Here is a 16,546-nt window from a genome sequence, read left to right on the forward strand (position 1 = left end):
CAGTAGATAGTTTGGCCCAATGCTTCCCATCAACCCTCACTGGTGTCGCGCAAGGGTGGTATAGTACCCTTGAACCTGATAGGATCAACACTTGTGAGAAGATCTATGCATGATTCATCAAGCAATATCAATATAATACGGAGTTTGATGTGACTCGGAGAGAATGTTTGCCTACTAAGCAAGAACCAAAGGAGACACTCTCTGCTTTCGTGACCTGCTGGAGGAATGAAATGAATAAAGCTGCACAGATGATAAACAGTACGGGGCTCACTAAACTGTCGAGAAATGGCTTTCGGCCTAGGATCTCTTGAAAGTGCTTTCCTTTGTTTTCTATCATGATCAACAAGATCTTCAACTAAGAGGTCAGGGGCAAGCTTATGTGGCCAATAGCCATCAATTTACTGAAGGAAAGGTTCAAGACCAGGCAAATACAATGGAGCTCAATTGGGAGATTGAGAAACTAAGAAATTTGTTGGAGTCACTGTTGTTAAAATCCCGATTTAATGCGCATGATTTTACGCGTCGAAGACCCCCCAAACGATTCAAATCACATACAAAATTAGAATTGAGGTAAAATCGCATAAAATTAGGATATAAAATCGCAAAATCGGAATTGTTGTTTTTATTAATATTAAATTATGACTTATGAGAATTTAAAGTATATGAACTAATATTTGGAGTTTTGATTATGGATGGATGAATGATGATAAATGATGGACTTAATATTTAGAAATTTCATATTATTTAGTATTTTTGAAATTAATAGGTGAAGTAATTTTGAAATAGGCATATGTATTTCATTTATAATAAGGAATAATCAGGTTATTAAATAATATTAATTTATTTTTTATAAAATTATGTTATTATAAACATATATTTACAAAAATTAAAGAGTATTTTTAGTTGTATTTAAAATCTTTTGATTTTACGATCCGATTTTATGGACTCTTTTTCGATTTCACTTAAAATCTCGATTTTAACTACCTTGGTTGGAGTCATTGGAAAAGAAACCTGGGACATGTACTTGCACTCTAGCCTTCATAAGTATATCTTTCTCTTCTCGTCTTTTATGCTTCAGATATAACTCTCCCAAATACTTGGATCCTTGACTCTGGAGCTAGATATCATATGACTTGTTCTTCTCATTGATTTATATCCTATACACTGTGTCCTAGCACAAGGAAAATAACCATGGCACAGGGGTTATTAACAACTGTGGTTGGTCAAGGAGATGTCCTTATAAACAACCATTTCACCCTTAAAAATATACTTCATGTTTCTAAAGTTTTCACCAACCTTGTGTCCATTCAGAAACTTACCACAGATTCTGATTGCAATGTCATTTTTTATTAATCTTTCTCTGAAATTCAAGAACAGGGCACGAGGAGGATGATTAGGTGTGCTAAGGAGAGAGATGGAGTTTTACCTCCTTTGTTGATGATTGCGCATGTGTGGTTTGGTTATACCTTTTGAAAGCTAAATTTTAAGTGTGTACTATTTTTCCCATCTTCAATAACATGGTTAAAACTCAATTTGGAGTTGAAATAAAGAGGTTTCATTCTGACAATGCCAAAGACTTTTTCAATTAGTCTTTATCCTTCTTCTTTCATGAAAAGGGCATAATTGATGAATTTTCTTGTGTTCACACTCCTTAGCAAAATGGGGTGGTCCCGAGAAAGAATGGTCATCTTCTACCTATTACAAGAGCTTTTCTCTTTCAAAACAATGTCCCAAAACAATATTGGGGAGAGACAGTCTTGATAGCCACATACCTTAATAACCAGCTACCCTCAAGGAGTCTTGATTCTCATAGTCCAATTCTACTTCTCACAAAAATCTTTCTCGGATTCAATGCCTCTAATGGCCTCAATCCCAAAGTTTTTGGTTGTCTATATTTTGATCATATCCACATTCCCCATAGAGGCAAACTTGATCCTCGTGCTCTCAAATGTATCTTTGTTGAGTATTCTTCCATTCCAACTACCAACTTCTTCTTGTCCACTACAGGTGTGTTTCAAGGAGAAAAGCCCCAGCTCCTCCACCTATGCAGGCTACACCATCTAAATTAAGTCATGAACCTGGTATTCCTACTTCTGAACTTGAACTTGCCACTAAACCTGCAACTGATCCTGACTCAAGTGACTGTGATAAACTTGATCCCAATGACCTTGATCTGCCTATTACCATCAGGAAGGGAACAAGGACCTGTACCAAACATCCTCTACACTTGTTCATGTCCTATTCAAACCTGTCTACCAAGCACAAAGCTTTTCTCACCAGCCTAAACACAATCCCCATGCCAAAGACCTTTTTCGAAGCAATAGGCAATGAGAACTAGAGGAGTGCCATGGAGGTAGAGAAGGCAACACTGGAAAAAAAATCAAACTTGGGACTTGGGAGTTGGTAAAACTACCAAAGGGAAAAAATCAAGTAGGATGCAAATGAGTGTTCACTGTGGAATATAGATCAGATGGGTCCTTGTCATAAGCCTAAGGGCATAACTGTAATAAACCTACAGTAGTAGTAGCATGTGTACTTAGCGATTACCACTTATGATGATTGTACCTCGATTACGCCAATAAGCCGAGGGTGATAGCCTATAAAAGGCATTGTAAAAGAGGATGGGAACTATCAATGAAAGCATTCGGTTCTTTCCCTCTCCTTCTTTCTCTCTCTCTTCTTTCAAATTCTCCCTGCAATTTCTCTCTAATCTACGACTCTCTCGGAATTGTCCAAGTATCTGATCCGAGACTTGACAATTGGTATTAGAGCCGACAATCCTCGGTGGCGTTTCTGTGATTGAAAGCGTCGTGGATAGTGAGCAGACGATGGTGGAAGGGACGAGACTCGAACAATTGGAGTTTAGAATGGAAGCGCTGGAGTTTGGAATGACGCATACACATGAAGCTATTACTCAAAGTAGGGAAGATGTAGCTGCAATCAGAGATGGAATGCGGATGAATTGGCGACATCTTGTTAGGATATGCAGTGGGAATTGGAGAGACACCAGTACGCAATGGATCAGTTTGGTCAAAGGATCAACAACATGTTCATCATGCTGTCGTCCCTCCCATAATTTCACTTGCCTTCGGAATTCCCCCCTCGATCCGAAGCTGGACCGAATTCAGTCGGATTTGACATACTTCTGAGGCCTCCAGGGGAAATAAAGTTGGAGGGGGTGCACTGAATGGAGCCGGACATTCAGGGAAGAGATCCTAATTTTCAATCCAATAACCACACACCGACGCTAAGGTTGGAGATACCGTTGTTCGACGAATCCAGACCAAGGTGGTGGATCTGCTAGTGTGAGCATTTTTTTTAATACTACAATGTGGCTAAGCCACAACGAATTACCTTGTCAACAACCTATCTCAATGATATGGTTGATTCTTGGTTCTAAGGGTGGTTCAGATCTAGAGGGATTAGGGTGAGATGGATCGACTTTGCAGAAGAGTCGTGTAAGAGATTTGGAGAAAAGAACATGGCGGATGCAATAGAAGAGTTCAATAAACTCAAACAAGAGGGGGCTGTCACAAAGTATCTAGAAAAGTTTGAGGAGTTAGGAGCCTTAATGTGGAATGCTCAGCCAACACTTACTGAGCAATACTTCGTGTCCAACTTTCTTAGTGGACTTAAGGACAAGTTGAGATCAATGGTTAAGATGATGATGCCAGCCACTGTTAGGTAGGCAACAGAGAAGGCCCGATTACAAGAATTAACACTGGAAGCTATTTACAAGAGAAATAGGGCTCCTTCTCGGGCAGTTAGTGGAAACACTAAGGAGGTAGGAGTAGTAGTGACTTCAGGCCTGCCAAGAGGAAATTAGCAGGCTTTGACCATCAGAAACCCCATTATGGAGTAGAGGAGGTAGATGAGGTTGTGTTACAGATGTGGGGACCATTACAACCTCGAGCATCGGTGTCCAAGGCGATTGTTGAACATGGAAGGAGGTGAGGAGAAGATAGCTGGGGAGGAGCAAGAGGATAGTGGGGAGACTGTGGAAGAGACCCTTGAAGATGACCCTGTTGATGAAGGGGGGGAAATTTCATTCCATGCACTTAGGGGGGGACCAGCGAGAAAAATCATTAAAGTAGAAGGCCGAGTAGGGAGGAGGAAGGTCATGGTGCTGATTGACATTGGCAACACCCACAGCTTCCTCAACGAAGCAACTACCACTGAATTGGGTGCAAACTCACGGCCAGTACTCCCCTCTCAGTAACAATAGCTAACGGAAGCAGGATGTATAGCCATTATAAAAGTGTGGGGTTCAAATGGCTGATGCAGGGGGAGGAGTTCTCTACAAACCTGAGAATTTTGGAGCTGGGAGGTTGTGATATAGTCTTAGGGGTGGATTGGATGCGGACAATAAGCCCTTTGACCTTTGACTTCAACAAATTGGAAGTCACCCTGGATCTGGAAGGAAAGAAGTTGACATTAAGTGGTAGCCTAGATGTAGGAGAGTGTAAGGTGATTATTGGCAAAAGGATGCTATCTAAGGGAAAGGGGCAGATATCTCAGATGTTCTCCATTCGAGCTATGGAGATGGATGAGGGAGAACCGAAGGGCCCTTCAGTCACTGACCTCTTTGCAAAGGTAACTTACCTTACTGATTTACATCCGTTACTCTTAGAATTCAAAGACTTATTTGTTGAACCATGCACACTTCCCCCAAACTGACTTTTTCCATCCCCTTGAAACCCAATTTAGAGCCAATTAATATCCGTGCCTACCATTACCCCCTTCCCAAAAAGCTAAAATTGGAAAACAAGTAAAAAGCATGCTTAGTGCTTACATAATTTAGCCTAGCCAGAGTCCCTTTGCATCTCCTGTACTTTTTGTCAAAAAGAAGGATGACACCTGGTGCTTTTGCATAGATTACAAACAACTAAATGACCTCACCATGAAAAACAAATTTCCCATTCCCTTGATTGAAGACCTCACCATGAAAAACAAATTTCCCATTCCCTTGATTGAAGACCTGCTAGATGAATTAAAAGGGGCTGCCATCTTCACTAAACTTAACCTACGTGCAAACATATCAAAAACGGCTTTCAGAACCCACCAGGGCCTCTACAAGTTCAGGGTGATGCCCTTTGAGCTCACTAATGGCCCAATTACTTTCCAGGCTTTGATGAATCATTTATTTGCCCCTACTTAAGGAAATTTATATTGGTATTCTTTGACGGCATTTTGGTCTACAACCCTAACCTCAAACAATACCTAATCCACCTTAAAACCACTTTGAAACCCTGAAAACCAACCAGTTATACGTGAAACTTTCAAAGTGCTCCTTTGCAAAGAGTGAAATGGAATATCTAGGGCATATCATCTCGGGTCAGGGAGTCTGTACAGGCCCTAAGAAAATTGCAGCCATGTAGGAATGGCCTAGGCCTTCATCTATATGGGAGTTGAGGGGATTCCTAGGGCTAACTGGGTATTACATGAGGTTTATACGACATTATGGGGTAATCAGTAAGCCCTTGACCAAATTATTCAAGAGAGACAACTTCAAATGGAATCCCCAAGCTGAGGTTGCTTTCATTACACTTAAGAGGGCAATAACACAAGCCTCGGTTCTAACCCTACCTATTTTCTCTAAGCCCTTCATGATTGAAACATATGCATGTGACATTGGGGTGGGAGTAGTATTGATTTAGGAGGGAAGACCCTTAGCTTATATCAGTCAAGCATTAGTTGCTAAGCACTGGGGAATGAGTGTGTATGAAAAGGAATTATTAGCCATGATCATAACCATTGATAAGTGGAGGTAGTACTTGGAAGGAACTCCATTCATTATAAGGATAGACCATGAAAACCTAAGGCACCTTCTGCAGCAGAGACTGCATACTCAGCTACAAAGGAAGGGGGTGTCAAAATTATTGGGCCTTGATTATGTGATATAGTATAGGAAGGGCAAAGGGAATATAGTGGCAGATGCCCTATTGAGAAGAGAAGAAGAAGGGGCATGTGTAGCCATTACAGTTGTGGTGCCCGATTGGGTAAAAGATGTAACTGAGAGCTATGATAAATCAAAATGGATTAACTCCCTATAGATTCGGCTAGTAGTCAGGCATACTTATGCCTAGGGGTATTCTATCTCCAATGGTCTGATCAGATTTAAAAGCAAATCAGTGGAGGGGGATGACAGAGAATTGAAGTCCAAGATACTGCAGGCACTATACAACTCTCCTCTAGGAGGGCACTCGGGGGGTCAGAGCTACTTACTACAAAGTAAGGCAAATGTTCTTTTGGCTAGGGCTTAAAAAAGAGGTGACGGATTTTGTGGCAGCCTGCATGACTTCCCAACGGTGCAAGCATGAACAAGTGGGATACCCGGGGTTGTTATAGCCACTAGCTATACCGAAGCAGGCCTGGGAAGAGATTTCCATGGACTTTATTGAGGGCTTACCCAAGTCTGAAGGTAAGAACATGGTCCTGGTAGTGGTTGACAGGCTGACGAAGTTTGCTCACTTCATCAGCCTCACACACCCCTTCACAGCCCAGGAAGTTGCTTGGGTGTTCCTTGATACGGTGGCTAAGGTGCATGGGATCCCTAAATCCATTGTTTTAGATCGAGACAAAGTATTTACAAGCCAGTTTGGCAGGAGTTGTTCAAGGGCCTAGGGGTAGGGTTGCATATGTCGATCGCATACCACCTTGGGTTAGATGGGCAGATCGAGAGGGTCAACCAGTGCTTGAAGTCCTATTTGAGGTGTATGTGCTTTGCAAGGCCCAAGAGTTGGGGAAGGTGGCTATTTTTAGCACAATGGTGGTATAACACGAGCTATCATAGCTTAATAAAGAAGACCCCTTTTGAGGCTCTATTCGGATATAAGACCTCAACATTACCAGTCGTGATTGATTTCCAAGAGACTCAAACCACTGCTGGAGAATACTTGAAAAATAGGTAGGAGATGCTCACTATACTCAAGAAGGAGTTGACTACAACTAATAACCGAACAAAACAAAATGCTGATTACAGGAGGAGTGACCGGAGTTTTAATATGAGAGATCGGATCTTCTTGAAGATAAAGAGGTTCTTGCAACACTCTTTTTCTACCACACGCCTATTCAAGTTAAGGCCAAAGTATTTTGGACCTTTTCTCATAATTGCACTGGTGGGTAAAGTGGCCACAGATTGCAGTTGCATAAGGGCGTGGAGAGCCACCTGGTGTTTCATGTGTCCCTCTTGAAGAAGTATGTGGAGCCTAATGCTACTATTAGCCCTGACTTATAGAAGTGGAAGTGGAGCCACAAGCTATCATATACAGAAGGGTAATCCATCAGGAGCCCTTACCCTTAATCTAAGTGTTGGTATAGTGGTCCCACCCACTGTTGTTAGAATTTTACGATTCATGATTCGAATCGTACGATTCAACTCGATTCATATAGAAATCGAGTCGAATCTATAGGGTGAATCTAAAATCCCTTAGAATCGTACGATTCACGATTCGAATCGTATGATTCAAGTTGATTCATATAGAAATCGAATTGAATTTATAAGGTGAATAAAAAATCCTTTAAAATCAACTATGAATCGAACGAATCGACTGTGAATCGCATGAATAGCTCGATTCGTCCAATTCATTCAATTCGTGCGACTTCGTCTGCATGTGCACTTTAATCAAATATTCCTTCAATTTGACTATCTTTGAAAACAAAGAAGATGATGAAGATGATGATGCTCTTGAACTTGAAGATGAAGATGATTGATAACTAGTGAAGATTATGGACAATGGAGTTTATTAGTAACCTTATAGTTGTAGGGTTTTTTCTTTCTAGCTTGTTATTTTGAAAGTGGTTTGGTTCGGTGCAATTTGAATTTAAAGGCAACATGAATATACTTATGCATTTTGGTATAATTTTAAACTTAGCAAATATATTTAGAAGTTTATTTATCTATTTATATTTAAAAGAATTGATCATGGTGGACACATTATTTATTTTCTATAGATATATATTATTTATAGTTGAAATTGAGAATGCGTATCGAATCTTATGATTCGATTCGATTCTCAATTCACGATTCATAAAATAAGGATTTCGATTCTCGATTCGAATCTCAATTTAACAACTATGGTCCCACCTACACCTAGAGAATACCACTTGGGAATACCTACCACAATTGCTGAAATAGTTTCCATGAGCTACTCATTTACTTACCTTCCTTGGGGATAAGGAAGATTTCAAGGGGAGGGGATTGTCACGAGCCTAAGGGTGTAATTGTAATAAACCTACAGTAGCAGTAGCATGTGTACTTAACGGTTACCGCTTATGATGATTGTACCTAGTTGGTTACGCCAATAAGCCGAGGGTGATAGCCTATAAAAGGCATTGTAAAAGAGGATGGGAACTATCCATGAAAGCATTCGGTTCTCTCTCTCTAAATATTCTTTCCCTCTCCTTTCTCTCTCTCTTCTTTTAAATTCTCCCTCCAATTTCTCTCTAATCTACGACTCTCTTGGAATTGTCCAAGCCTCTGATCTGAGACTTGACAGTCCTTAGAAAGGTACAAAGTAAGGTTGGTTGCTAAGGGATACACACAAACATATGGGGCAGATTATCTTGAGACATTTGCTCTAGTGGCAAAAATGAACACTGTGAGGGTGCTATTGTCCTTGGTTGCTAATCTAGGTTGGAAATTGTAGCAGTTTGATATCAAGAATGCATTTCTACATGATGACTTAGAGGAGGAGATCTATATGGAAGTACCACCTGGGTTCGGATCAAAGATAGGGGAAGATGTGGTATGTAGGTTGAAAAAGACTATAAACTAAAACAATCACCAAGAGCATGGTTTGGACGGTTCACCAAAGTCATGCTTGGTATGGGATACAAACAAGTCAAGATGATCACACTTTGTTTATACATTACTCAGCCACAAGGGGAGTGATTGCATTGCGTGTATATGTAGATGATATTATAGTAATTGGAAATTATATGGAAGGAGTGGAAACTTTCAGAGACTGCTTGGTCAAGGAATTTATTGAAATATTTTTTTGGAAATTGAGGTGGCTCATTCTAGGTGGGAAATCTTATATCTCAATAGAAATACATATGTGACTGGTTGACCGAAGCTACTATGTTGGGAAGTAAGGCTGTTGACAGACCTATTGAATCTAATCACTGGCTAGGAGATGTCTCGGAAGATGGTGCAGTGGATAAAGGTTCCTATTAGAGGCTAGTGGGAAGGCTTATTTACCTTTCACATACACAGCCATACATTGCTTATGCGGTGAGTGTGGCCAGTCCGTTCATGCATAGTCCTAAGGAAACTCACCTAAAAACAGTGTACATGATCCTACATTATTTAAAGGGGACACCCTATAAAGGTATATTGTTTAGGAAGGGGGGAGAGCTGTCTTTTGAAACTTATAATGATGCTGACTATGCAGGGTCAGTTGTTGATAGAAGGTCAAGATCAGGGTATTGCACATTTCCAGGAGGTAATCTTGTGACTTGGAAGAGTAAGAAATAAAGTGTTGTAGCCCAGTCAAGTGTTGAAGCAGTGTTCAGATCAATGACCCTAGGAATATGTGAATTACTTTGGATCAAGATACTCTTGGATCAAGTGGACAACACTTATGAGACTCTACTGTGATAATAAATTTGCTATTAACATTACTCATAATCTAGTACAACATGACTAGACAAAGTATGTTGAAATGGATAGACATTTCATAAAGGAGAAGCTAGATAGTGGCCTGATTTGCACCCCATTTGTATCTATCGGTGATCAGCTTGTAGATATTCTTACAAAAGGATTGCCTAGCCCTGTGTGTCAAAGATTATTGAGCAAGATTGGAACGCAAGATATTCACTCACAATCTTGGGGAGGAATGTTAGAAAATACCGAGATTCCCATCCATAGTCGGAGATTATATACTTGATCTATGTTTCCGTATTTCCAATTCCATTCTATATCTTTCTCCTAGGAGATTCTATCTTGACTGTATCTTTCCAGCTGTATGTCATGAACCTAGGGTTCATAACAGGATTAAGAAGTAATTGGGGAGGAATTGAATTGGAGAAGAAATTAGAATTGAAAGAGAACTGATAACAGAATGATTGGAGGAGGAAATGGAGCAGGAATGGGGGAAAGAAATCAGTAGAAAGGGAGAGAGTAATAGAGAGAAATGGAAGGGAGATTTAGAGAGAAATGTAGAGAGGAAATTAGAGATTCAATATTAATTTCAGCATATCCTATCCCATCCCTTTACATAGCCTTATATAGGCATATTTGCTCCTAACTAACTGCATAACAGCACTCATGTGCTTCTAACCAATTGCTAAAATATCTAAAATATCTTCTAACAACTATTATCAATCTATTACTATATTGTCCTTCTATAGATTCTTGGGTCATGACACTGTATTCTAGGTTGTAAGTATTTCCTAATTTTTGTAGGATCTAATTAGGAGACTGCCTATTATATAAGATTAGTTTTTCCCATTGACCAACTATATATGTTCTTGTAACCCTACAATGAGGAATGATGTTGGATTATTGGTTGCTTTTGACAATTTCAATTTAAGATTAGTCGTGCAGTCCAGTGAGATGTAATTATGCAGGTATATGATTAACCAGCCATTTGCAATATTGAAATTATTTTAGTCATAAAGTGAAGTCGGAGATATGACTTGAAGATTACTATTCATTGCAACATCTAATTATAGAATTGTCTGTATAGATTGTTGTAGGGTTAACTCCTCGTGGGTAAGTATGTTTGCTTATATTGAACTGGATTGACCATAAAAGTAATTATTCATTGATAAATTATTCTCAAGAGGGAAATTTTGGAAGAAAATTTCTAAATGATCATTAAGTATTTGCTTGATGCTTAAGTTTTAAATGCAAACAATTTTTTTTTTGGCAATTTTGTAACCATCTTTGCAGAAACTAAGATAGACGGATCTTGTTTTAACCATCTTTTGGAAAATTATTTATTTTATGGCAATTTTGTAACCATCTTTGCAGTAATTAATAGCGAGGGCTTTAATTTTAATTTCTTCCTTTAAGAGTACAACTGCCACCATATAATGAAATTAACTAATGCTTTATTAAGTCATTTATTACCCGATTTTTCATGGGTAAATAAGTGGAAAGGAATAGTGTAGAATTAATGAATCTTAGAGATCCCACTACTGCACGTGAATTATACTAGCATAAACTTATGCTTATCAATTTGGGGTTTGAATTCAGCCTTAAAGGCAAAGGGATGACAGAATATTTGGGATATGCTTACACTCCATATAATGCTTCAATACCAATTGTTGTTTTTTGAAAACCATGCCAAGAAAATTTAAAAAAAAATCAGGTCATTCGCGTATCCTCTACTGATTCAAGCTTGGAGATTTGAAGCCACTACCTCAACAAGAATAATGTTGTCTACTCATAAAAGAAACTATAAGACTCCTAACAGCATTTTTCTGTTTAATCTGAATACTAGCATTAATCATAAATGTGTGAATAATCCAAATTTTTTAACTTCTATGACACTGGCTGGTCCACTTTTGTGAAACTAAAAGCCCTCATTTATTTACCACTCATGCTTGAACTGTTAAGATGTTGATTGTTATTTAGCCAACTTTTCTCTCACCAGTTCTTCAAGGACAGGCACTACTTGGATAAGGAATGGGGATTCTACTTTTCTTCTGTAAGTACAGAAAGACAATGGTCACTTGTTATGGTTTCTCATAGTAGCATACCTTGATTAAATGTGGTATGGTACTTCTCAATTGTCTGAAGTGCTTTTGGTTTGATGGTTTTTCAGGGATCCAAAGGAAATGTCATTCTGGAGGTAAATTAACCATTTATTCTTCTCAGCTATAATTCCAATTCCTATTCAGCAGCTTAGATTGCCTTTATTTGTCGTATCTTTGTATCAACTAAATTATGATCTAGTTATTATTGCAATTCAAGATGGTACTTATAGTCTCATTCATGTAATTCTTGCAAATCTAAATTTGTGGATAAGGTAGTTGGCCCAAGAATATATGACAGGCTATTTAATTCACGATTTGAATTTGAATACCATTTCTATAACCACATGTGATCTAACATTCTTCTTTGGTTTTGCGATGCCTTTGCTATTGGGGGAGCACCATAAGGGCATAACTTAATTTTGTTTCTTATTGGGAGCCATGGTAGTATGGTTCATTATCTTCTTGTAGTTGTTGTATTAATCTTTCATAGACACGTATTATCTTAGGTATGCTTCATGTGACATCAATAACTTACATTAGTATTGTATGCCATTTACATTTCTTATTTGGACTCTAGAAGTCCTTGAACTTCCTTTGTATTTGCAATTTTGGCTACTCATAGCTATTATTAATGAATAGGTTGGTTGCGGAGCAGGAAACACTATCTTTCCTCTTATTGCTACCTATCAAGACATTTTTATTCATGCATGTGATTTTTCTCCACGAGCTATCAACTTGGTTAAGGTTTGGATTCTTGTTTCCTTTTCCTTACCATTGCTATGAAATTTCTGGTTAAAGGCTATTAGCACACATACACTTTGCTATCATGATGTGTACTAGAGTTGTTGGGATATGGAGTGGCACAATTGTGTTCGCCTATTATAGGTAGAAGATCTCATTAACAATGGTATAAAGACAAAGACACCATTTTATTTTGTTGAAACTTGCTTTGATGCATGGTCTATTGTGCTTTGACCACTCAACTTTGAAGTTATGGATAAGATAACAACTTAAACCATTTTAATTTTCATTTATGGCATGCATGTTAACAAAAGGAACTTGGCCTTTCAACTTCTTTTGTAAAGTTGAGGAGAATGAATTGTGAAGTGTTATAGTTTAGTAACGTTAGAAATTTTATTGTGTGGGTTCATGTACCACACAAGTCATTGTGTCAGTTTCATCACAATGCTCAACATGCACATGTTGCCTCAATAGAAAAGAGAGGCCATTAGCTTGGTCAGTGAATATGTGAGAGCATTGAGATGTAAAGGATAGCTTTTCAAATTTTTTTTGTTAGCCAGGAGCTTACATATTCTTCATGCAATCTTTGGAAGTGCCACTTCACCAGGATAGTGAGGGTATTACACCATTAGTTGTTGGTATAGAATTATGTAGAGCCACCTTCAAGATCCAATAACCTAAAAAGGGGTTTTACCCTCTCATTCCAATGGATATTCCAAATGCTATTGCCAAATATCCAAAGAACAATGTCAAGGATTCTTGATGGTGCATTCATAGTTCCTTGCAGGTGATAATTAGTGCATTATCCTTGATCTTGCATAGGATGGCTTTACTAGCATTCATCCTTTGTTGTTTTACTCAAGAATTTGTGATAGAATTGGTTGGTTGAATCTAGTTTTGTTTGAGGGCTCTACTAATCAAACAAGTACTTCGACTTAGTAGACTTGCAAAAATGGTTGGGTTGTTTTCAGGTTATTTATTTATTTTTTATTATGTATCATAAGATAGTGTCTTATGATTGTCTATTATCATAATTAATATATTTGGATAGTGTTGGATTCTGGTATAGTTGTGTGTATGTGGCTACTATAGAAAGGTTGACCTGGTGGTGCAAGGCCGTAAAAGGCAAATTCTATGGCATAAATTAGGGAAGACAGAAAGGAAGATAACAATCAATCTAAATGGCAGTTATTGAATATAAGCTGTGATTAAGAGAATGTTTCTATGTTTATTCTTTCCTTTTCTAGATATCTAAACTGTAAATTCTAGAATTATAAATAAAGGGAAAGCCGAAGAGGTAGGGGTCTTTGTCTACCCTTTCAAAAGCCACAATTGCCTGTTGATTTTTACATGGTATCAGAGCCACAATTAGGCTAGGTACAGAAAAGACGATTTTTTGAGTGCCGAGAGGAGGTTAGACCATCCAGTGTTACAGGGATGTAGTGCCTAGTGAAGGGCTTAGGACTGCAGTACCCTCTGAAAATCCATCCTTGTTGATTAGTTTGATAAAACTAGATGGGAGTAATTACCCAGCCTGGTCATGCTTCTGCAAACTTTTCATCAAAGCCTGAGGATTGGAGGATTACATCACTGGTATGAAGGGTTAAAAGCCTCCCACAAGAGATGTACATACCTGACAATGGGAGGTAGAGAACTCCCTGGTGATGTATTGGCTAATTAACATAATGTAACCAAACATTGCCAAGGCGTATCTACTGCCCGATATAGCATGGAACATCTAGAATACCACACATCTCAAACGTACTCTCAAATCAGAAATGATGCACAAATATATGAGATCTGAAAAAAGGTACATGAAACTAAAAAGGGTGAGTGGTCAGTTTCTCAGCACTATGCTGAATTAAATAGTTCATAGATTATTATTATCAAGATATTCAGGCTGAATGCCCTAAGGATGCCTCTAAAGTTCAAAAAATGATAGATAAAGAAAGAGTATTTAATTTTCTAGCCTAGTTGAATGTAGGGTGTGTTTGATTGCATTACCTAGAATTTAATTCTAGGTAATGATTGCCTAGAAAACAAAAATCACCCCACCCCCTTGGAAAATGAATTTCATGGAAATAAGCTTTAAATGCTTGTACCATATACATAGTTTTCATAGAAAAGTTAAGAGTGTTTAATTGCTTTCATAGAAAATATATATAATAATTACACATTTTCTATGGTAAATGTGTGCAATCAAACACACTCGTAGAATTTGACCAAGTCAGGGTTTAGATCTTAGGTAGAGAGCCTTTTCCCACTTTAAAATAGGCTTACTCTTATGTTCACTAAGAAGAGAGCAGGAGGAGTGTTATACTCCTGCCTACTACAACAAGCAAATCTGCTATGATGGTAAAACCCTCACCTGACAGTTTTTCTACCAGCAAGGGAATATCAGTAAGGATCTGCCGAGGTGTGATTATTGTGAAGGGTGTGCGTGCATTCCTTGGCCTCGCTGGGTGCTATCGTAAATTCATCAGGGGTTTTGGAACCATTGCCGCTCCACTCACCTAGTTAACTTCCAAAGCTGGATTTCATTGAAACTCTTGAGGTAGAACAAGCATTCCTTCAACTTAAGAAAGCACTGACAACTGCCCCAGTTCTACGGCTTCCAGATTTTTCTCAGCAATTTATAGTGGAGTGTGATGCATGCGGAACCAATATAGGAGCGATTCTGTCCCAGTAGGGCCAATCCATTGCATTTTTTAGCATGGCACTGAAAAGTACAGCATTGATATTATCAACTTATGACAAGGAGATGTTGGCAATTGTTAAGGCTACCAGTAAGTGGAGACCATATCTTCTTGGTAGACCCTTTATAGTACAAACAGATCAAAGGAGTTTGAAGTACCTCCTAGAGCAGTGCATTACCACGCCCACACAACTATGTTGGCTACCAAAAAATTTTGGGGTACGATTATGAGATACAATATAAAAAAAGGGTTGACAACAAAGGAGCGGATGCTTTATCTTGAATCGCAGAATTTGAGTTCTGTGTTGTGTCACTACCAAATTCTGATTGGTGGATCACTCTCCAAGAAAAAGTTTTATCTGATCCTTTTTATGAGCAGGTTAAGTTACATCAAGATAAAACTCCTCACCTTTATCTTCAGAGGGATGGAGTTTGGTTTAAGAAGGGGCAAATTGTTTTGAGTCCTAATTTGACTCTAATTCCGGCAATCTTGGCCAATAATCACTCATCACCAGTGGGGGGACATTTTGGGTTTCAAAACAATTTCAGCCGTATTAAATCTGTTTTTTGTTGGTTAGGGATGCGAACGCCGGTTAAGCAATTTATCCAAGAGTCTGATACTTGTCAACAATGTAAAATTGAGACTTTGCAACCAGCCGGACTCTTTCAGCCTTTGGAAATTCCTGGAAAGATTTGGACTGATATCTCCATGGATTTCATTAAGGGCCTTCCTTCCTCACAAGGGTATAAAGTTATAATGGTGGTGGTGGACCACTTGTCGAAGTATGCTCACTTTGTTCTGTTAAAGCATCCATTCACAGCTTTAACAGTAGCTAAATCATTCTTAAGTCAAATTGTAAAGTTACATGGGGTGCTGAGATCCATTACTAGTGACCGTGACAAGGTTTTTGTTAGTGCCTTTTGGAAAGCTTTGTTTCAAATGCAGGGAACTTCTCTCTGTATGAGTTTTAGTTATCACCCACAAACGAATGGACAATTTGAAGTGATCAACCACACCCTCGAGCAGTATCTTCGTTGCTTCACACATGATCAGCCCAAAAAATGGTTGGATTGACTTGCTTGGGTGGAATATAGTTACAACACTATGGTTCATTCTGCCACACGCCTCACTCCTTTTGAAGCAGTTTATGGAGTTCCTCCACCAAATTTGCTCTCCTATGTTCCATGTACTACTAAGGTGGATTGGCTTGCTTGGGTGGAATATAGTTAAACACTACGGTTCATTCCGCCATGCGCCTCACTCCTTTTGAAGCAGTTTATGGAGTTCCTCCACCAAATTTGCTCTCCTATGTTCCATGTACTACTAAGGTGCAGGCAATTGATGAACTTTTGCAAGATTAGGACTACACCATCATTTGGTAATGGCCTAGAACTGTATGAAGG

At 38.7% G+C, this 16,546-nt stretch overlaps 1 protein-coding gene across 5 annotated transcripts in view; it reads left to right on the forward strand.

Annotated features, from left to right (window-relative positions):
* LOC127814292 (uncharacterized) overlaps window positions 1–16,546 on the forward strand; it is a 53,172-nt gene that overhangs the window by 2,246 nt on the left and 34,380 nt on the right. For all 5 annotated transcript variants that reach the window (XM_052313868.1, XM_052313869.1, XM_052355717.1 and 2 more), the window contains exons 4-6: window positions 11,604–11,657; window positions 11,775–11,801; window positions 12,346–12,450. In XM_052313868.1, the coding sequence (XP_052169828.1) occupies window positions 11,604–11,657; window positions 11,775–11,801; window positions 12,346–12,450 (186 nt within the window). The remainder of the gene's footprint in view (window positions 1–11,603; window positions 11,658–11,774; window positions 11,802–12,345; window positions 12,451–16,546) is intronic.

The sequence above is a fragment of the Diospyros lotus genome, chromosome 12 (assembly GCF_014633365.1).
Source record: "Diospyros lotus cultivar Yz01 chromosome 12, ASM1463336v1, whole genome shotgun sequence".
Taxonomy (NCBI): Eukaryota; Viridiplantae; Streptophyta; class Magnoliopsida; order Ericales; family Ebenaceae; genus Diospyros; species Diospyros lotus.